Raw genomic sequence first — 24,054 nt, 5'->3', positions numbered from 1 at the left:
TTTGAACAGAAACCGTAGAAAGGTCTACGAATAAATGGATTTGAACATATTTATTTCAAAAAAATTAAAGAACATAGGATTTCGTAATGAAGTTCTTAATTGTTTCGAAAAAAAATACTTAGCTCTGAACATGTTACACAGGCCAAATGATAGAATAGTGAGATGTTTATTTACAAAGAATGGAAAAGTTCTTATAGAATGTAGAAACATTTCACATACATTGATAGAAGACAGGATAGGGAAATTTCCTATACAGCCTGAACACGACTAGATGACCATTAAAGAAACATTCTATCTTGGAAGGTATTATCCTAATACTGCTGGCTCCAAAATCAAAAAAAACTGCCATTCCCGAAACCACACCCCTAAGTCCCCTGTCCCCAAAACTCAGAAAAAATTGTCAGAAGATTTCTGGGTTTCAAAAGTGGAATAAAGTGGGCCTTCAGTTCTCCCACACCTGTTATGGTATGCACAAATTTTTAAAGCTTCAACCTCTTCAAAACCTTTAACTTGTTTGATTGGAATTTTGTTCAAGAAGATCCATGTATAGGGTGATAAGCCGAGTAAATTTTTTCTGGAAGGAAGGAAAAGTGTTTGTTATGGTGTAGAGGGCTGTAAATCTGCCTTCAGCACATATACAACCCATCGCTGCTCCTTCCCTCTTTCTCCTCTTTCTCCAGTTAATTTTTTCTTAGTATTTAGATGATTAATGTAAGCAATGATCAAGCATCATAGTTTTCTGCATATGATGAAATTTCTGAAGCTTTATGGAATTTGGATGACTAAAAGAAGAGAGTGGGAAAAAAATTATGACCCGTCCAGCCTGATTTATATTCATTACGCACATTGAATGAGAACTATTATGAAAGGTTTGTGGTAGGTTTCAAGCGAGTAGTCCATTTATTAGTCTCAATCCCCCTTCTACTCGTACCTCTCTGTTTCGAAGTATTCACTCTCCAGTACCCTAGCTGTATTTGTTTCAAATGGCACCTACAACAGGCAGTGAGGAGATATGCCAAAATGAGGTAGCAGTGTGGATGACAAAGCGAAGACCAAAACAAACATTTTTTTATCACCCTAAAATTGAGAAGAGAAAGATGGCAACCAATATGACTGTTGAAGAGATGGAACTGGATATTACCTACTTCACCAATAACATGATCCAGAAAACTAAACTCTACATATATGTTCACAATATGTTTGAATGTGCTCAAGATTTGAAGGAGCTAGAAGGACCAACTCGAAGAAAGACATTAGAGAAATTATGCCTAACACAAGAGGAAGCTTTGAGAACAAGAATGTTTTTCAAACTGGCTCCAAATCTATCTACTGCAGGAATTCTTTCTGAAGCAGGAGGTACCTATTTATTGCACCAGTACTACAATGATCTGGAGGAATCCTTATCAAACTAACAAAAGAAATCTGCAATTAACTATTCTGGATTCTTGTCTGATGAGAACCCTTTGGGAAATGATAATTCTATTTGTTAACTAACTGATGAAGCCCTTCACACCTATGTGGAAGAAACCTCAGAAGATGAAGAATTGATCAAAGTTGAATCCTCAGATATAAGCCTAAGAGGCTTAAAATTCAAACTTAAATATTCGTATAAAACTCAAAAATTAATCTATATGATATGCATCTTTTAAAACTTCCCATTGAGGACATGCAGTTGCTAAATCTATACCAGCATTGGTAGTAGTGCTAATCCATGAAGACCTCTTCCCAGTTTCACTATATCAAAAATACATAATATCTAAATATCTAGTCTAGTTTCTCCATCTAGCATATTAATGAAAAAGAATTTGCACACTTAGTTTTCTCTTTCGCTATCCATTTTCCTGTTCTTTTCCGTTTCATGATGGAAGGCTTTATGTCAATCCTGATCATTCTATGCAACCTCGTTTTGGTGTACAAATCTAAGTTGAAACCTCTTTGGCTAAGAGTAAAGGAGTAAAGGACTGAAGATTATTTGTTTCACCAAAATCACTAGGGACATGATTCAACTCTTCTAATGTTGAGAGTCTTGAACTCAGCAAGACTAGATCCCTGGAGGGCTCGTTCAGAATCATTCAATTTCACCAGCAAACCAAGGGCTCTTTAATGTTTATCTTATTTTTGTGTAGAAAGCAGATATGAAAAACAAATAGAGGTATGCAATGTTCAGAGAAAATACCAATGTTTGTTTAAATCATGACTGAAGCGAGATGTGGAAAACATTCATTTTACCGTCTTCCTTTTAGGCTTTTAGTTTTTAGCTTTGGACATGAATCAGCAAAAAATGTAGTCCAGACTGTGAGATTTTTTTAAATTGATGGGGCTTGTTGGCCCAAAAGACCACAAATTCGAGTATGATGTTACATTCAGTTTCTGGGTGCATGAAAAAGGATAAATAATATGTATTCAGTATTGTATTTTCATAAGTCATGGACTGTTTCTGTCGGCACCTGTGTCAGAAAGAGGAGGATTGATAGTCACTTGTAGATTTTCAAAGCTTGATAGGGAATTAGAAATGTTATTGTAATTGGGGCATATGCTACTATTCTGTTTCACAAAGGTCTCCTCATTTGCTGTTAACTGTTAGAAATCAAAACTTAGAACCTTTCATTCCAATAGCATTTTGAGACTCTTCTCCTTATGCTCTCTTATTCATCTTGATGATGGATCACAGAGTGTGATCGGAAACATCAATGCTAAAAAAATCTCACACAGTGAAACTAGAAGCAATATCTATTATCATGGACTGTGGAAATTGAATGGTATTAAAGTTAGATGTACATGAGTTCAAAAACAAATCTGATTTTCTTTAGGAATTGTCCAGCCATTTTATCTCCATCACTTAAATAAATAAGGTTATCTTACCTTGGTGAGCAACTTAGCCTTCTGGTGTCTTTGGAGCCTTTTAAACTAACATATGCTACGCTAAAATACATAGTAGATACTAGATATTATCTCATTAATTCCAAGAAAATCAATTCAGCTGATACTAATATATGTTTACAATTTTGTTTGTATCGGAGTGTTTATCTATCTGCTAGTAACATTGCATCTAGGGGCTTGTTCAATGGCTAGTATCACCCTCAATTGTCGCTAGGCCAGTTGCACCATGGAAATTAAATGACTTACCTATAATTTCGAATGCTAATTTAGAAGTAAGAACATATAGAGAAATTACAATTTTTGTTTACATCAAAGGTTTGGGATCACACTTCATGATCCATCATCAAGATGATAGCAAACAACAAGAATTGTAAAGATGGCCATTTAAAATGCCAAGGAAACAGTATGTAAAACAAAACATTGACAAAAACTTAAAAATAAAAAGAACTTATTTTCAATCTAATGGACTACGAAAACTTTACATACATTGATGCCAGTATATCGTTTTAGGATTGCAATATCCTACAAATATACCAATGTCGGATGCTTCTATGAGGAACGAGATTTCCTTTTTTAAATATCCTCAAACGAGATTAGGGTAAAAAGAGCCCATAACTACATTGTATGATATAATCTCAATAAAGCTCGAAATATGAAAAACTGTGCATATCTGCATTCAGGTTTTGTCTAATGGAATAACATGTCTTCGTTGTAATATTTACCATCCAAGTTTTCTGTTCTCGAGTTGCAATATTCAAGATATAAGTTAGGTCTGACAAATGACGACTGGAAACCAAGTCCAAATTTCTTTTAAAAAGCTCATTTTAACACGAAATTATAAAATTATACAAATTAATCCTTTTCTTTCCCTAATAATGGAGAAGGATATAAAATGCCTATGCATACGCCTACCTCATTACATTGACTCGTAAATGTGCTCTGAGCTCCATAAAAAGATCGTACATCTGACCCAAATCAGCAGCATTGCCATGGGAATATAGCAATGTGAAATGAGCATAAGGATGACGCCAATAAGTTGCCACTACTTTATTTCCTGCCTTGGTATCCAGCACAGTAACATCCATGTTGGCAACTGGAGGAGTCCCAGAAATGTAAAATCTGTTGCCATCCTTATAAACCTCATAAGTAGGTGGTTTGGGAGGGAAAAATGCAAATCTTGCAGCCACACTAGATGTCACGTTGCCCATTATAAGGACCCAACAATTTTCTCAAAGCTCGCTGTTCCGCCACAGTTTACAGTGCTCAATTTCACCCCCCCTCAATTCAAATTCTCCACCACTCAATTTATCCTGGCCTAATTCAAAAATTCAAATCCATATCCTGAATCCCCCCTGATGATAAACTACACAATCATAGCCTACAATGTCCCACGAACGCAGCCTAACCTTGACCAAGACCAAGAAATGAAAAAAATATTGCAAGGTTACTCGTGCCAACAAAAGGCACCCATGTACAAAGCTGAGAGACTGGAACATACAAAAAAAATTGAAACTCCAGTAGAATAGAATAAAATGAAAATCCTGACCTATATGTTGCCACGACTTACAGCAGCTCTAGACTTACCTTACAGCCCCTTAAACCAAAATTAAAATCAAACGCCATTGCGAGCATGGAAGATGAACTCCTAAGCACACCCAAACAGTATAATACTTACAGCTCCAATGCTAATCACATAAACTCGAAATCATTTACTCCTAAACACCAAGACCTCTCTCAAACAAAAGGCTTGATTCCAAAACACACAAAATACTTTCACCTTCTAAACATAAAGTCCAAAACAATTAGATACAAACAAAATCCACATTAAAACACCAACTGACAATCTTCGCTTACAAATTTCATGAAATTTTTGCTTATAATTTTTCGGAGATTGGGATTGTCGTAAGGATCAAGAGATTCTTGATAGCATGCTTCTAATTAAACACAGAAAATCTCAGTTAACTGTAGCTGTGCTCGTCATCATTCCTCTCAGCATTTTCTGCCCCGAAGAATTCAGATATAAACTGAAATGTGCGTATGCTTTTCACCCAGGTCCATGGTTCGACTCCCAAGGCTTATCATATCAATATCAAATTCCAGGGTTATGGCATTTTTTTTTTGTTGTTTGAAGAAAATCAGAAAATGCATCGGACGGTTATGATGTAACTATTATATTGAACGGCTAAGATTTATTTCCGGGTTACATATTATTCAGAAAAGGTGTGCTTCATAAACTGATAGGTGCTCCATAACGTAATTATTTTTTAAGATATAATTTATGTGAATTAGATTATTACTAATTTTCAATTTAAATAGAATAATATTTATTAAAATAGTTTAAATAGATTAATAAATATTATATATTTAAATTTAATTTATCAAATATGGGAAAAAATCATTTTAAAAAATTTCATCAAAAAATCTATTATGAAAAATTAATGAGAGAAATAAAAAATAATAATATTAAAAAATAATGACGTCTCTAATGAATATTGTATTTTTTTAAATTAAATAATCGATAGATCAAAAAAGATAGGTACAATATCAAAAGGGGAGGCAAACCTCAACCACTTAGTTCAATTGGAAACCATAATCAATCATCTAGCAAAATATGCACAATAAGTAACAGTTTTAACGAGATTAGAAAAAGGAAATCAATGAAACTATACTAGAATATCATCATGATCATCTATCCAGGAGGTCCAACCCAGCTCTCCTACCATACAAACAACTTTCTTATGCTCAAGAATATGAGCAAAGAAATTCAATCTGTCAGAAAAGGGGCCTCGAGTATCCCTCATCTCCTTAAGCAGCCACTTAAGAGCTTCTTCAAAAGCAGCCTGATCATTGACAATGGTGGCCCATTCCGGCCCATGCTTCATATCATAGATGAACATCATGGCATGCCCATCATGGAGAAAGCTTTTCAACTTGTCTTTCTCAAGTTTCAATATGCAACACACTTGCGAAACAATCTTAAAGCGTATGAGTTTGAAATGAAACAAAGTAAGGGATCTACCAACATTTTGGAACTTGTCCTCATTTCTACATTTTCAAATAAACCAAAGAATATGAGAAGAGAGAATATTCCAAAGGAAGTTAGCATCCTTCTTAAGACCAAATATGTTTCCAAGAATAGTATCCAGAACAGAGACATGATCAGTTATAGATATTGCAAAAAACTTCCATATAATCCTAGCAAAATGACAAGTAAATAAAATATGTCTTAAATTTTCAAGAGTCCTGCAAATAGTACAAGAGTCGGTATCACCAGTTTGATTTTTAACAAGAAGTCTATCGAGAAGAAGTTGTCATTTAAAATGTAAGATTTTGGGAGGAATATGAGACTTCCAAAATCTGTCAAGGATTTTCTGCCATTCAAGAGAGTCCAAATCCATATACCAAATGGTATTCAAGTGTAAGAGAACAGAGTGATCTTTATTAACCACCTTATATATATATATATATATATATATATCCTTAGCTTTAATTTTATGCAGGAGGGAACCATCATCCCAACAAAAAGATAAAAATCTATGTGAATCCACATCACATCTATGAGGAAGATTGAGAGGGCGACAAGCATTAGCAATCATATTATAGGTACGTTTGTGAGAGTCAGGAAGATTGAACTTAAGCCTAATATCTTGCCAACTAGCAAGGTTGTCATTCTCCAGAATATCAATAAAACTCTTGATACCATGGTTGTTCTAATGTTTCACAAAACATCCTTGAGTCATGGCAAGAGGTTTGCCATTATGTTGCAGATTCCACCAAATGGAGCGTTCACCATGGATAGAATTATTGCTATCGAGTTATAAATAAAACCCCTCACAAGCTCCCAAACCTTCCAGATAGACTTAAAGACCAGGGAGCCTTGGACAAAGACAAGGAATGTCCCTGCAACAAGATCAGTAAAAGGAAGATTTTTCCAGTATTTGGCTTGCTCAGGAAATCCAAATTGAATATTATTTCTAAGAAGAATTTTCCATGGCTCCCGACCATCAAGAGCCTAAAAAATCCACTTAGCAGCAAGAGAGACCCCTTGAATCCTAAGGTCTTTAAGGCCTAAACCACCTGACTTCTTATCAATGTGACACCAACTCCATCTAACAACATGTTTCTTTTTGTTACCTTTGCCATCAGACCATAGGAATCTCCTGATGGCCTTCTGAATTTCAAAAAGTTGGTAATTGTTGAACATCCAAACAGAAGATATAGTAAATACTGTGAGATGACGAGATTTTTTAGCAAACCTGCACTCTTCCAGCAAGGGAAAGCACCCTAATATCCCATTTGTAGAGTTTCTTGATAATTCTATCCTTAATCCAAATCCACATGTCTTTGAGGGAAGGGGAGATGGAAAAAAGAACCCCCAAATATCTAACAATCTTATTAGGTCTGCCCCATGAGTAACCAAACTGGAGAAACCAATCTGGAGGTTCCTCTTTCCATCCAAGCATGATAGATTTAGACTTAGATATGCGAGCACCTGAGATGGTTTCAAACAACTCAAGTTTCAGATTAAGATGCTAAATATTAAGACAAGATAATTCAAGGAAGAGTGAGGTATCATCCGCAAATTGGATATTAAGAAGTTCAGAGCTGCCAGGAAGGGAAATCCCATTAACTTTGGGGGAAATAGTATCATCTCTAAGGATATAGTACAAAGCATCAGAACCAATGACAAAAAGAGCAAGAGCGAGAGAACATCCTTATCGAATAGATTAGGATAGGGGTATAGGATTAGATAGAAAACCATTGATTTCAATTCTAGCAGAGGAATCCTTAAGAAGGACTTGAATGTATCTAACAAATTCATCAAGGAATCTAAAGGCTTGGAGAATAGAAAGGATGAAATCACATTCAACCCAGTCATAAGCTTTCTCAAAATCTAAAAGAAACATAGCAGAGTTATGATTTGAGGACTTAGCCCACTCCATTAACTCCCAGCTGGTGACAAGGTTTTCTAAAATATATCGTCCCTTGATGAAACTAGTCTGGGTGGGACAGATGAAATTGGGCAGAACATTAACAAGCCAAGAGGCCAAGGCTTTGGCCAGAATTTTGTATGAAACGTTAAGCAGAGTAATGGGCCGTCATTTCTTGATAAGAGACTTGTCTCCATTTTTAGGGATGAGCTTAATAATCTCCATATTAATAGAGTAACCAAGAGTGCCACGATCATAGGCTTTTGAATAAAGATCAAATAAATCCCTGGCAATCCAATCAATATTGGATTTGTAAAATTCAGTAGGGAGGCCATCCGGCCCAAGCACTTTATCCTTCTTAAGAGCAGATATAGCATCAGTGATTTCCTGAGTAGAGATCTTAGCCCCAAGGAGGGAAACATCATCCTCAACAATTTTCTTAGGAATAAGCTCCTTACATTTATTCCTAAGATCTTTGGCATTACTGTTATCTTCAAAATTGAATAAATCTTTGTAAAACTTCTCAAAGGCAGCAGCAATGTCATTGATGTCATTGAGCTCCTGATTATCCATAACAATTCTATCAATGTTCTCTTTACTTTGTTTTTTCTTAAGGTAATTTAAAAAGAATTTGGAGCCTTTATCCCCATATTTCAACCATTCTTGACAGCTTCTAACAGAGGCTCCAATGGTTGTAATATGTTGATGCTTCCTCAAAGAATCTTAGGTAGTAGAGACATGTGTGAAATAGAAGTGGGACAAGCTTGAGCATCTAATTCAGTAGATTGAAGGTGATCGTTCAACTCATTTTCCACTCTTCTATGATCTTTAGCCTTTCTTTGACCTAAGGTTTGTAATATTCTCCTCCACGAGGATACATTTCTATTCCATCTATCAACTTGAGAAGAGAACTAATTAACAAGATTAAACAACCTAACTATTCTAACAGCAATATTAGTGTCCTGATCATTAAGCAAAGATGTGTTAAGGATAAATTTTTCATTATGATGAGTGCTAGGAGCAAGAGCATTTCTAATGTTAATGAGAGCAACTATAGGAAGATGATCAGAGAGAGTAGAAGAAGAAGCAAAAATAGGGGATTGATGTTGGTTAGGAGAGAATGAGAAAAAGTTAGAATTAACATAGAATCTATCAAGCCTAGAGAAAATCCTTTTAAAACCCTATTGAAAGTTACACCACGTGTACCAAAGGTTGGAAGTATCCTTTCTACGCCCTTCCATAGGATCAAATAGATTAAGTTTATGTTTATAGCGATCCCAATAAAACTTCTCTTGATGTTTCCAAGCAAAAGGGAGACCACCAAACTTATCATCTTGATTCTTGACCATGTTAAAATTCCCAACCAAAATCCAAGGTATGTTGGATAAATCATAAAGCAAATCCCACAGAACGATCCTATCTTTGACCTCATTGGGAGCGTATATGGAGCAAACTCCAAAGGAGGAGCCATTAAAGTCAATTATGACCCAGGCCACATGGTTACAAGGGGAGCTTCCAGTAGATTTAATATATCTTTCTTAGTAAGGATTAATAAGCAAGGCAACACCACCTTTCCCTTTAGGATGATTGGTGCAAATTTTAATGGCATCCCTCCAGATGAAATCCAGAGAAGAATTAAGAAGAAAATTAACAGCCTTAAGCTCTTGCATCATGAAAAAATCTATGTTCTTATGCTCCAATAAAAATCTCTTGATGCTAGATTTTCTATCAGGAGACTTTATGCCCCAATAAAAATCTCTTGAGGTCTCTTATATTCCAAGATATGCACTTCATGATGAAGAATACATTAAGGGGGCAGTAAGAGGAGTCGAGATCTCCCCGTTCTTCTTTTTGTTTTTAGAGCCTAAGGATCTACCCTTTTTCTTAGAGGCATTAGATCCCATGAGGGGATCATCCTCATCCTCACCATTATAAGATTGAGAATATTTAGATTGAGGTTCAATCATGTTAAAATCCCCAATAGCATGAGATCCATCCAAGGTTTGGGTCATCATGCTATCAGGATTTCCTTAGATCCCAATAATGCTAGATCCAATCGGGCTCTGAGACTTAGCATTATCAGAATTTTTATTAGCAAGTATAACTTCAATGAAAAAATCATCACCCAATTTATTAAGGGCAAAGATGGAGGGGTTGATGGTGTTATCATCAGAAGGGGGGACTACATCCAAGTTAGGGCAATCCTTATGAGTAACCATGTTTGTAGGGACCTCACTCATGGTAACATCACCAAACCTACCATTAGTTGAGCTCTGACCTTCCAAAATATTTTTACTAAGGATCATTTTATCCACAGAGGGTCCATCTTCAATCAACAAAGTAGGAGATGCCAAAGCAGCAAAGGGGTTAGATTTAGAAGTAGCACGAATTTGATCGAGGGCCAATTGTTGAGCATTTTTTTTTTCTAGGTTTCTTATTTTTCACTGTTTGAAAACCCTCATTATCCCTCAAAGTGCCTTTTTGGTCAGAGATAATAGGGTGTTAAGTCTTTTTAGGTTGATTAGCTACAAGGTTATTGGTGTTAGATTCATCAGAACCCTTCCCTGTGTGAGAACCAAAAGATTTGTCAAAATTCCATTCAGGGATTGAAGAAGAGGGGATAATAGCCAATTCTCTGTTGTTAGGGTTACTGCTAGCTATGTTCCCCTAAATAGGTTCTGCACTTTTCTTATTAATGATAGGACAAATTTTTCGGATATGCCGTTCTTTTTTGCACAAAAAACAAGCATTAAGACCCCCAAGATTTCAATCAGGCAGGAAATAGTATCACCATGGATTTTCAAAGTAAGCTTTTGGGGAATATCAACCCCTAGTTTGAGAGAAACTAAAATCCTAGCATCAAGGTTAGATACAAGCCTATAAGTTTTGTTAATTCTGATAATGGTACCAAAAGGGGCAAGCATTTGTGCGAGGAATTTCCAAAGGAAGGGTGGGACTTCTTTTAAGATAATCCATTTGGGCGAGGATAGAGCAAGAACCTCTTCACAAACCACATCATGAGACCAAGCAAGATCCCTAAAGGAAGTTTTACCAACATTCCAGTACTGTCGTTTTAGGGCTTCAACCTGTGCCTCATGATTATTAAAGAAAATAATGAAAAGCCCTTTCTGAACCTGCCTACAAAAGGAAATTTTAAGCCTGAGCTTTAAGTTACATAAATTGTGAAACCAATCATTCAAAAACTTTCTAGGAGGGCATTTCTCAATGTCAATGCATGTAAAGAAAATGGTAGTTATAGAGTCAAGACTTCTCCAAAGTAATTTCCTTAAGCATAGCATCATTGGGTGAGACAAAAAATTCATTCAAAATGTTGGGAGAGTCCTTACCTTCCTCAAATGATCTCTTCCCTCCAACCACTGGCACAAATCTCGCATCAATGGAGACCCCATGGTTACTAGGAGCCACTGTTTCTGCAAATGTCTTCCTCTAAGGCAGGATTGAAGGGCAAGGGCAAGAGGCAGAGGGTGGGGGTTCAGAGCGAGAGGGTAAAGTAGAAGAACCCAAAGGCACATTTGAAGGCGAAGGAAATATCTTATCAGAAGTAGGTTTAATGGCGTTAAGGGAGCCATCGGAGCCCGTCTCCATAAGATAGAAATTAAATGCAGAGCAGGAGAAAATCAATAAGTTAGGGAATGAAAAATCAAACTAGAGTGGAGGAGCATTCTCCTCCACAAGCAATCACCATGTCACCGGGGCACGTGTCACCATCCGTGCATCACCGAAGACATTTGAAAATGCAAGAAAAAATCGCCAAGTTCGCTGCTAAATTTCGCTGCTCCCAAATCTTCAATTTCCATCGAATATTATATTTGACTAAATAAATTATAGAAACTAAAAAACAATATTTAAAAAAAAAAAAAAAAACTAATATTAACAATAATTTAAAAACTAAAACCTAAATCAATTTTAAATAAGTTAAATAAATACAGATCACAACATGAGCTAATGTGGAGATCACAAGTAATTATTTTTAAATAAATAGGAAAAGAAAAATAAAAGTTAAAAGTGAAGATTTAAAAAATAATCTTATGTCAACAAATTAGATTATTAATAATTTTCAATTTAAATAACATAATATTTACTAAAATCTTTTAAATAGATTAATAAATATTATTTATTTAAATTCAATTTATCAAATATGAAAAAAAAATCATTTAAAAAAACCACATCAAAAAATCTATTATGAAATATTAATAAGGGAAATATGAAAAAATAGCAACGTCTCTAACAAATATTATATTGACTAAATAAATTATAGAAACTTAAAAATAATATTTAAAAAATTAAACTAATATAAATGATAAATTTAAATTTAAATCAATTTTAATAATCAAAAATTAAATAAATAGAGATCACAATATGAGCTGATTGATCACAAGTAATTAATTTTTTAAATAAATAGAAAAAGAAAAAATATTAGTTAAAAGTGGAGATAACAACTAATAAATATCAAAACAAGAGTTAAAAGTGGAGTGAGATAAAAACTAACCAGTAGGGAATGCTTTACAATTTTTCAATCAAATTGTCAAATTTTTTGGTCAATTGACAACTTTTTCGGCCAACAGACAACTTTTCTATCAAAATTTCCATTTTCAAGAAAAAGTTCGCATAAATAGCCTATCGACTAAAAAAATGACTATTAGTCATTCATTTCTTTAACTTATTACCAATTAATGTTTTAATGTTTTTATAGCTTGCTTGCACCACATGAGATACAATGCCACATGCTAAGCTCCATCAATAGTGGTTGTGAGGTGACTCAGTGCAAATGATTGAGAGGCAACGCTTAAAAATGTATGGATGAGGTGAAATGACGGCTTTTTTCTTAGAACATTTTTTCGGATAGGCTAATCTCAGACAAAATGCACTAAAGACAAAACAAAGTCAATTTTTTTTTTTCCAGATTCATGAAAACATTGTGATTTTTTTTCAATTTTGTTGTTGTTTTACACTACAAACTAAGTAGAATGTGAAGATCAAATGCTGAAATATTTGGAAAAATCCATGATGTTTTTTATTTTTTGAAAATTGGTCAACTATACAATTTATAGGGAGGATAGTCGCCTCCACATTTTATTTTGGTGTCCCTAACCGTAGCAACAATTAACTGCATGTTCGACTGTAAATCGTAGCATACCATATGCGGTCTCCAAATCACGTGCTGACTATAAACTGCATTTGTAGTAACTGTGGTTAACTAATTGGAGTGAAAGGTATGACCTTTGAAAAGTAGGTAAAGGTGTGTTATGTGTCCTTTTGAAATGATAATATTTCAATAAGTAAAAATCAAATGTGTTGCGACCTGGTAGTCTTGAACATTTTGATGAACATATTTTGGCGTGCTTGAAGACTTAGTAGTCTCGTAGATCACTGCATATTCATAGATCAGGTCTTTGGACCATTCGGGTATGATAAATATGATTAACTTTATTGAATGTTCTTGTAGGGTTTTTGAAAGGTTGAATATATGGTTGCATTTTCTTCTATTTTACAAGGTAGAAGTCGTTGTTGTTGTGTTTTCTTCTTAATATTTTGGTTAATGTTATTGATTTGTTAATGTATTTGAATCTAGTTGCAAACAATGAGTGTTTCAACCATGTAAATGATGTTTTTTTCATCATAGCTTAACAGACAATATATATTAGGATGTTTCCCTTTTGCCCCCTACATTATTTTGAAGGAGGCAAAGTAGGCAATAGTTAAGGTTCGTATAAAAAACCCAAGAAATAGTTAGGGTTCGTCTAATAAACTCTAGGAATCAATAGCCATATAGGTTATTTTGAATGCAAGCAATAGTTAGGGTTTGTATATTTTAACGCAAAGAGAGCTAAAAAGCTAGGGCCAAAGGCACACCTAACTATCCAACCACCTTGCTGAGTAAACATATTGGAAGCACACAACCAAGAACAACACTAGGGAGAGAAGGAATAACAAAATTAATTCATCAAATTATCTGCATGCATGCCTAGTTGTAAGGCCTTCTAGGTTACGACCAATACAAAGATTACAAAATCTCAAACTTAGAATTTTCACAGATCCTTCATCCTAACTCTTTCAGTTTCCTTGACTTCGCACCCCCTTAATCATTTTTAACTTAAACCTAAACACTCTTATTATACTTGCCAAAATGACTTACAAAAGATTCTAGATCATTACAAAATAGAAGGTTGACCTTAAAATGGTCTTCACACATCCCAAGATAAGATTCTTACATTAAATTCACGATCCAAATTAAATACACAATTCAGCTCAAACTAAGAACCAATCATAGACAGACTCAGTCAAAGAAGGAATCGAGCATCAACAAACATCAAGTTCACTCGGCACATAAAGGAATACTTTGTCATCAAAACACTCGGTCAATACTGAATAACTTGGCCAACACTAAACAACTTGTCCAACACTAAACTTGGCAAAAACTATATCTTGGCAACCATTGGAACTTGGCACTAATAGGAAAAATGAACAAAGATGAGCAAGATAGCAAGGCATGTAGTGCCTCTCGTGTTTGCAATCTGTAACTTGTTATATTTTGATCCGAGAGATACTTGTTTCTCGTGTTATTTTTTACATTTGAGATGCCCTAATGGTCAGATGTTATACTTTGATTTCAAATATCATAAATGTTAGGTTACTATGGTGTTCAGTTGATCATATTTGCATGATGTCTTTTTAAGATGATAGTATGTTTTATGATGATATCTGGTTATCTGGTATTTGGAAATATCATTGATTTTGTATATGTTGGATTTGATGTTATGATTATTTACTTCATCCTTGCTTTGTGATGCTTTATGTGAAAGTGAGTGATGTAAATGGATTATTTCAATATAAATAAATAAATGGTTAAATTAGGTTATTTAATGCATTTATTGTTCGGCTATGTTATTATATGCAATTACACTTGGTTGTGTGTTTTGGTGTGCAGGATTTATATCCCTAGCAGTGGCACATGGAGTTAGTGATTTAGTTGTTCATACCTAGCCAATGTCATCCCTGTATGGTTGGCATATCCTATTTAAATTGTTTAAATAAAATCCTCTTGTGATTTAATAAATTCGGGCTCATTTGCATTATGTGATTAGACTGGTGAGCATGTCTGTACATTTAGAGGTTCACATTTGTCACGAAAGTTATTAAGAAATTATGTAATTATGGTTTAAGGGACTTTCAAGCTTTATTTAATTTAATTTAATTCCTGACAGCTTTGTCATAATTGAATTTCAATTTCTTGGAATATCCTATTTTCGTTTGGGTTGAATTAGGGTTTAACTAGGTGACCTGGTTAATTGCCCTAATCCATTATTCACTTGAAAAGTGAATAAGTGTCCAAAAAGGAATTATATTCCTCACTTCTCACTTTCTAAAATAAGAAAATTGGGCTCTTTTCCCATATCCTCTTATGTAGGATTGTATTTTTTTTCACTATAGGAGCTATGGGCATGGAATCATCATGAGATCGACCTCGTTGGATCCAGCTCAAGGAGACCTTGGATTTCTGTGCTTTTCGACAGCTTATGCAGTTTATTTATTTTATTGTTTAGAATCTAATTTTTGCCTTTTTGGCTATCAAATAGGGCTCTCCTGTTTTGTTGTTTCAACTTTGTTTTTGCTTCCATTTTTGGTAGTTATATGTTAGGAGGTTGAGAACTAGTGTTCCCCTCCATTTTCTATTGCTAGTTCTACATGGTTGGTTAGGTATGAACATTTTCCTGATTTTCGAGATGGGGTTTTGGGGTTTCGCACCGTTATGCTGGTCATTTTTGCATACGGTGTTTGAACCCAATTTTTATTAGATTTTTGTGGCTTATTCATCCTTGGGGTGCATGGGTTTTATTTTAGTTAATTTTTGTCAACGTTGGTTTTTTGAGGTTTTTACCTCGATTTATGTGCCACCCAATTTTCTCGAGTTTTCTTGGCATGATTTTGGTCGTGGACTTGGATTATTTGTAGGATATCAATTCGATCAATGTTGCACTTTATGTTGCATTGGGATGTGTGTTGCATGCACACTCCCAAGCTTGTATTCGATTGAGTGTTATTTTTGCTAGTGGTCTCATCCAACCCTTGTTTTATGATCTTCATGATGTTGGTGCGCCCACACATGAGCACATGTGTGTGCATTTGTTGGGTGCTTGTGAGACTCAAACTCCTAATTATATTCGGTGGAGTTACGTTCATTGGGTTGGGTTGGGAATATGCATTGCCTACGGGCACTCATCATATGATGAGCATGGGTATGTAGGGTAACACCTGTTGGATAGAATTATTAATTGTGTATTATCTTTGATGTTACACAAATGTCATATCAACCATTAGACAAAGTCTACCGAGCTCAGATGGTTAGCAAAGCAATTTATAGTGACTACCGAGCATTCCTGAACATTACACAGTAAGTCAGCTCTTATCGAGCTCACTCAGGCATTAAAGAATTTTGTAGCAGAAAGTTAATGTTAACCGAACTCCCAACGTTAACAAAGGGAAAGTCAATATCTACCAAGTTCACTCAGTCATCGAAGAAAAAGTTAGCTTTTACCAAGCTCACTTTGTAAGCGAAGGAAGGTCAGTGTTTATCAAGTTAGCTTGGTCTCCAAAGGAAAGTTGCAAGGTTTGCAGTGTTTACCGAGCTTCACTTGGTTAACACTGGGGAAACCATTCTAGAGCAGCGGTCATCGAGCTGGGTCGGGCAGCGAAGAATTTTATTATTCTAAAGAATTAAGTTTAATTGTTTTGTGCAATGTTTGCAGCCGACTGATTTAATATCTTCAATTGTTGTAATTTGTAATTGAGCCGACTTGACAATCTGCAAGGTATATATGAAAAGTCAAGTTGTGAATTCAAAAAAAAGAGTGTGGATGCATAAGAGTGCGAATATATGAATGTAAATGGAATAAGAGAATATTGAAGATATGAGCTAATGTTGTGAAAGGATTCGATATCCTTAAGGAGCTGCAAAATTGTATTCGATCAGTGAGGATCTAGTGAAGCAAAACAAAGATTTGTATTCAACAAAGATAAGTTGCATATATTTCAGATCACTTCATTGTTGCTTTCTAATCATTGTAACAGTGATTCAAATCTCTTAACAGAGTTGGTTTAACAGCCATTTTGTAAATCCTCCAACAAGGTGACAATTCAATTGAATTGTTCTTAAGACCTCCAACAAGGCCACTCCTTACAGGGTGATTAAATCCTCTAACAGGGTCACACCTAACAGTGTGTTTTGTAACCTTTAATAGGGTTGGCTCCTAACAGGGCTCACTTCAGAAGAGTGAAAATTGGTAACTAGTTACTTGGTGGTTTTTCCCAAATTGGGTTTCCACGTTAAATCTGGTGTCTCTTGTGTTCATGTTATTTCCTTTATGCATGCATGTTAATCACTTTAAATGCTAAATAAATTAACAGAACATCTATGAAATTTCAACATTTATTTGTATGGTTACCGAGTATTAGCAACAACTATATTTTAAGACATCTAAGGATCTGTGGATTTATTTTTGTGGTAACTGATTCACCCCTCCCCTCTTAGTTACTCCATCTTTATTTCCAACAATTGGTATCAAAGCTTTTGGTGCTTGTAGGACAAGATTTCAAGGATCTAAGCTAAAGATCAAGATGTCTTATAAGAGGGAAATTCCAAGACTTAATAGGGAAAACTTCTCAGCATGGCAAGGGTTGATGAGACTTCATCTAGCTTCTATTGGAGATACAGGACTAAAATACCTTGATGAAAAATATGCAGAACCAACTGGTACACTATTTGTCAATGATATTGCTAAAAAGAAGACCCACAACATTATGATGATAGATATAGCATCTGCTCTAAGTTATGAAGAATTTGATGATATCAAGGACTGCAAATCTGCTTTTGAAATGTGGGAAAAGCTAAAAAAGATCTATGGAGGAGATGATAATGTTAGAAGAGCCAAAGTAGAAAGTCTGAGAGGACAATTTGATCAAATGAGGATGAGAGAGGATGAAAACATTGCAAAGTATGTTGAAAGAGTCAAAGCATGTGTCAGTGCAATTAAAGCATCTGGAGGAGATATCAAGGAAGAGACAGTCATAAGTAGAGTTCTCAAAACTCTACTTCCCATTTATGCAATCAGAGTTTTTGCAATTCAAGAAAGAAGATGTGAAGCAAATCATAAGATAAATCTAGAGGCTATAGTTGGAAGATTGACTGCATTTGAACTAGACAACTTTGATAACTATGTTCCAGCTTTCAAGAACATTGAATCAGCATTTGAAGCCAAGATTTCACTCAAGAAGAAAGGCAAAAATAAAAAGGAATCTCAGTCAGATAGTGAAGATGAATCAGACCAAAGTTCAGACAGTGATCTTGAAGTAATAGAAGCCCTTCTAGCAAGGAAATACTCTAGAGGCAAAGGAAAATACAAAGGTAAAGTACCTCTAATCTATTTTTTATGTGAAGAAGTTGGTCATATTGCTGCTAGGTGTCCAAACAAGCAGAATAAAGATGAGAAGAAAGGATACAAGTTCAATGGCAAGAAAGACTTCAGATCATTCAACGATAAAGCTAAGAAAACATGTTTTATGGCTAAAGATTCTAATGATTCTAATGATGAAGAAGAAGATGAAATTGTCTACATTGCTGTGAAAGATGAATCTGATAATAATGAGGAAATGGCACTCATTTCTCATATGAGCAAAAATGATACATGGATCATAGATAGTGATTGTTCTCATCACATGACTGGTGACAAAACTAAGTTTGAATACTTTGAAGACTATGATGGTGGTAGTGTAAGATTTGGTAACAATGAACCTTGTTGTATAAAAGGAAGAGGGAGAATCTCTCTAACCAAAGAACTTATATGTGATAATGCCTATTGGGTAGAAGGACTAAAGCATAATTTGTTAAGTTGGCACAACTACTCAATAATGGATTCCAAGTAGAATTCATGCATGGTAAAGCAAGACTGCTGGATGGCAAAGGAAAGCTGATTGGATCAGGTACTCAAACTAAAGGTAACTTGTTCTATCTTGAACTAGATGAATATTCATGTTTCATTGCTCAAGTTGAAGAAAGTTGGTTATGGCATAAAAGGTTGTGTCATGTAAATTTTGATAATTTGGTAAAGATAAGCAAATTCAAGAAAGTAAGAGGCATTCCTAACATAAAGAAACTCGAGGTCGGTCTATGCAAAAATTGTCAGATTGGTAAAATGGGAAAAACTAGTTTTAAAAGTAAAAACTATCAGTCTGAAGATATATTAGAAATTGTGCATACTGATTTATGTGGATCCATTGGAATTGAAAGCTATACTAGAGAAAAGTTCTTCATTCTTTTTGTTGATGATTACTCAAGAATGATGACAGTCATGTACCTAAGAAACAAATTAGAAGCATTTGAAAAGTTCAAATGGTATTTGGCCAGAGTAGAAAAGGAAACAGGGAAAAGATTAAAATGCTTGAGGTCAAACAGAGGTGGAGAATTCATTTCACATGAGTTTAATAACTTTTGCATTGAAAGAAGAATCAAAAGATAGGTATCAGCCCCTGGAACGCCCCAACAAAATGGAATAGCTGAAAGAAGGAATAGATCCATCATGGATTGTACAAGAACTTTAATGATTGAAAAGAGCATTGCTATCAAATACTGGAAGGAAGCTATCAACACTGTAGTTCATACCCTGAACCGAGTACAGCTGAAAAAAGACTCATTCAAAACTCCCTATCAGTTATGGTATGTCTATAAACCTAATGTAAGTTACCTTAAAGTATTTGGAAGTAAATGTTACATTTTGAAAGAATCTAGAAAAGGCAAATTTGATGTCAAAGGTGATGAAGGTATATTCTTTGGATACTCATGCAAAAGTAAGGCATATAGATGTTTGAACTTGTCTACTCACAAAGTCATAGAAAGTACACATGTGAAAGTTGATGAGTTTGCAGAAATGACTGAAGAAGAAAGCAAAAGGGAACTAGAAGATTATAAAAAGTTTGTATTCATTGAACCTGATACAGTACCAGTTACATCAGAGAATCAGGAATCTTCTACTCCCGAGTCATTTGTAATCGAGTTACAAGAAGTTCAAATCGAGCCACAACAAACCGAGTTAAATTTAGTGTCTATCGAGCAAGTGTCTACCGAGTCTGAAGGACCCGAGCCAACATCTACCGAGCTAGAACAGATAGAACCTAAAGCTGAAATGCAAGAGGATAATAATGAAATTCATTCAAAAGGCAAGGAACCTGTATTAGCTAACTATGTCAGGAGACATTATTCAGCAGATTAGATCATTGGAGATAAATTTGAAGGAACCATGACAAGAAATAAGTTGAAAGGTACTTGTTTACTTGCTGATTTTGAACCTAGAAATATCAAAGATGCGTTGGAAAATGATAGTTGGATTGAGGCTATGAATGAAGAGATAGTGCAAATAGAAAAAAATAAGACATGGACTCTTGTACCTAGACCTAAAGACAAAAATGTGATTGGAACTAAGTGGGTATTCAGAAACAAGTTGGATGAAGATGGTAAGGTATCAAGAAACAAAGCTAGACTAGTATGCAAAGGATATGCTCAAGAAGAAGGAATAGACTATGGAGAAACTTTTGCTCCTATTGCAAGATTAGAAGGAGTCAGAACCTTACTTGCTTATGCTGCATTCAAAGGATACAAAGTTTATGAGATGGATGTCAAGTCAGCATTCCTCAATGGTATACTAGATGAAGAAATTTACATTGAACAACCTTAAGGTTTTGTGTATTCAGATAAGAAGAACATGGTCTGCAAATTACACAAGGCATTGTACGGTCTGAAACAAGCCCCTAGAGCATGGTATGAAAGATTGCATAACTATCTTATTCAGATTGGTTTTCAGAGAACTAATGATAACAGTAGCTTGTATATAAAGGAAGGACCAAATAATAAGATTGTCTTGGCAGAAATATTTGTAGATGATACTGTTTTCACAAGGAATGATGATCTTTGCAAAGAATTCTCAGAAAAAATGAACAAGGAATTTGAAATGTCTATGTTTGGAGATATCAAATTCTTTGTTGGTCTTCAAATTCAACAAAATAAAAATGGTATCTACATCACTCAATCAAAATACATCAAGGAGATATTGAAAAACTTTGGAATGGAAGATTGTAAACCAATTGGGACTTCTATGTGTACCGGATTAAAACTTACCAAGGAAGATGAATCAAAAGAAGTAGATCAAACATTGTATAGATCCATGATTGGAAAGTTACAATATGTAGTTCATACTAGGCTAGATATTGCCCTTGCAGTTGGTATTGTAGCAAGATTTTTTGCAAAACCAAGAGAAAATCACATTATGGCAATCAAAAGAATAATGAGATATTTGAAAGGAACTGAAGAGTATGGTTTATGGTACAAATTTGAAGGTAATCTGGATTTGAAAGTGTTTACTGATGCTGATTGGGCAGGAAACCTTGATGACAAAAAAAGTACAAGCGGAAGTGCATTCTTTCTTGGAAAGAGGTTGGTTTCTTAGACAAGCAAAAAGCAGAATTGTACATCCCAATCTACAACAGAGGCAGAGTATGTTGCTGCAACAGTAAACTATTCTAATATTGTTTGGTTTAAATAGTTGTTGGAAGGCATGGAGGTGGAAATCAAAGAACTAGTTGTTATGTTCTGTGATATAATACAAGTGCAATCAACATATCTAAGAATCCAGTGATGCATTCCAAAACCAAGCACATTGCAATAAAATATCATTTTGTTAGAGAATTGGTGCAAAATAAGGAGATAAGATTGGAATATGTTCATACAAAGGAACAAATTGCTGACATATTCACAAAACCATTACCTAAGGATGCATTCTTGTATCTAAGAGGTAAGTAAGGGGTCACTCCTCTATCTGAAATTCACCAAAATGAAGTTTTAGTGATGCATCAACTCATACCAGGTTGAAGATCTATCAGTTGATGTAGCATAATCAGGAAATATTGCATATGAATCAGTACTAAAGGTACACTGAAATTCATTTGAGTTGAGTTGTCTTTGACATGTGTTGTCAAAGAGGGAGAGTTTTACTGTCATATCTCTCTAAAATTTGTTTAAGATAAAAAGTTTGCTATGTAATTCCTTCACAAAGGGAGATTACTGTAAGACGAAGAGTTTTCTATCTTAGAGGGAGAATTGTTATGTTGACATATTGTGTTGCCATATAAGAGAAAGACTTGTTTTCAAATTTCATTCTGATATGACATGTTGTGTTGCCATCAATGCCAAAGAGGGAGATTGTTGGATACAATTATTAATTGTGTATTATCTTTGATGTTACACACATGTCATATTAGCCATTAGACAGAGTCTACCGAGCTCAGATGGTTAGCAAAGCAATTTATAGTGACTACCGAGTGTTCCTAAACATTACATAGTAAGTTAGCTCTTACCGAGCTCACTCAGACATCAAAGGATTTTGTAGCAAAAATTTAATGTTAACCAAGCCCCCAAGGTTAACAAAGGGAAAGTCAATATCTACCGAGTTCACTCAGTCATCGAAGAAAAAGTTAGCTCTTACCGAGCTCACTCGATAAGTGAAGGAAGGTCAGTGTTTACCGATTTAACTCAGTCTCTGAAGGAAAGTTGCAAGGTTTGCAGTGTTTACCGAGCTTCACTTGGTTAACACTGGGGAAACCATTCTAGAGCAGCAGTCACCGAGCTGGGTCAGGCAGCAAAGAATTTTATTATTCTAAATAATTAAGTTTAATTGTTTTGTGTAATGTTTGCAGGCGACTGATTTAATATTTTTAGTTGTTGTAACTTGTAATTGAGTCGACTTGACAATCTGCAAGGTATATATGAAAGATCAAGTTGTGAATTCAAAAAAAAGAGTGTGGATGCATGAGTGCGAATATATGAATGTAAATGGAATAAGCAAATATTGAAGATATGAGCTAATGTTGTGAAAGGATTAGATATCCTTAAGGAGCTGCAAAATTGTATTCGATCAATGAGGATCTAGTGAAGCAGAACAGAGATCTATATTCAGCAAAGATAAGTTGCATATATTTCAGATCACTTCATTGTTTCTTTCTAATCATTGTAACAATGATTCAAATCTCTTAACAGAGTTGGTTTAACAACCATTTTGTAAATCCTCTAACAAGGTGACAATTCAGTTGAATTGTTCTTAAGACCTCCAACAAAGCCACTCCTTACAGGGTGATTAAATCCTCTAACAGGGTCACACCTAACAATGTATTTTGTAACCTTTAACACGGTTGGCTCCTAACAGGGCTCACTTCAAAAGAGTGAAAATTGGTAACTGGTTACTTGGTGGTTTTTCCCAAATTGGGTTTCCACGTTAAATCTGGTGTCTCTTGTGCTCATGTTATTTCCTTTATCCATGCATGCTAATCACTTTAAATGCTAAATAAATTAACAGAACATCTATCAAATTTCAGCATTTATTTGTATGGTTACCGAGTACCAGCAACAACTATATTTTAAGACATCTAAGGATCTGTGGATTTATTTTTGTGGTAACTAATTCACCCCTCCCCTCTCAGTTACTCCATCTCTATTTCCAACAACACCATGGAGGGGCTTCTCTCACAACCTTGGTGTCTATTTCCTAGGTTGACGTGAAGAAGTTTCTAAATAAGAGATAACTAAATAAATTATTGGGTAATAAATCTAAGATAATAAAAAGTAAAGTGAGCACTAGTTTAGTTTGAGGACACTTGATATGTGAGCACCCAATTTAGTTTGAGGACACAATGTATGCACTTCCCTGGGGAGTGGATGTTGCATGATGCTATCTTGGGCTACTTGATGCCAAGCTACTTGTCCTCTAGTGAGCCCCTACATATTTAACCCATAGAGTGTTTGACTAGGACCTGTTCCACTTGCATTGTCTCATGATATTAGTTGCAATCCTCTTTATTGTTTGGCATGAGTGTTAGCCATGGATGATTATTTTTTGTGTGTTTGTGGTTGGATCATTATCTCCATCAACATGGTGCAAGTGGACCTACAAGTTTCATGTGGTTGGGAAGCGTAGCCACCTATCATTGTTTGGGACTAATGTATAGAGATGGTCTACTTCCAACAGCGACCAATGCTTGACTTCACTTGGTATATCTGGGGTTCTGAAGTATGTCCCCTAATTATTTATGCTTTAATTGGAATGCTTGATATCATATTTAGATGATGTTAGTTTTATTGATGAATTCCTTATTATGATGTTAGCATATAGTTAGATGATGGGAT

At 35.0% G+C, this 24,054-nt stretch overlaps 1 protein-coding gene across 1 annotated transcript in view; it reads right to left on the bottom strand.

The window, feature by feature from the left end:
* LOC149557464 (uncharacterized) overlaps positions 1 to 4,971 on the bottom strand; it is a 61,290-nt gene extending 56,319 nt beyond the window's left edge. Inside the window, exon 1 of the mRNA XM_089832122.1 lies at positions 3,793 to 4,971. Within this exon, the coding sequence (XP_089688248.1) occupies positions 3,793 to 4,088 (296 nt within the window). The 5' untranslated portion in view covers positions 4,089 to 4,971. The remainder of the gene's footprint in view (positions 1 to 3,792) is intronic.
* Between the last annotated feature and the right edge of the window lie 19,083 nt (positions 4,972 to 24,054).

Source organism: Cupressus sempervirens, chromosome 5 (assembly GCF_028749045.1).
Source record: "Cupressus sempervirens isolate cs-2001-9-10 chromosome 5, ASM2874904v1, whole genome shotgun sequence".
NCBI classification, from domain to species: domain Eukaryota; kingdom Viridiplantae; phylum Streptophyta; class Pinopsida; order Cupressales; family Cupressaceae; genus Cupressus; species Cupressus sempervirens.
Note: the sequence above shows the minus strand (reverse complement) of the source record. Positions and strands in the feature narration are given on the sequence as shown.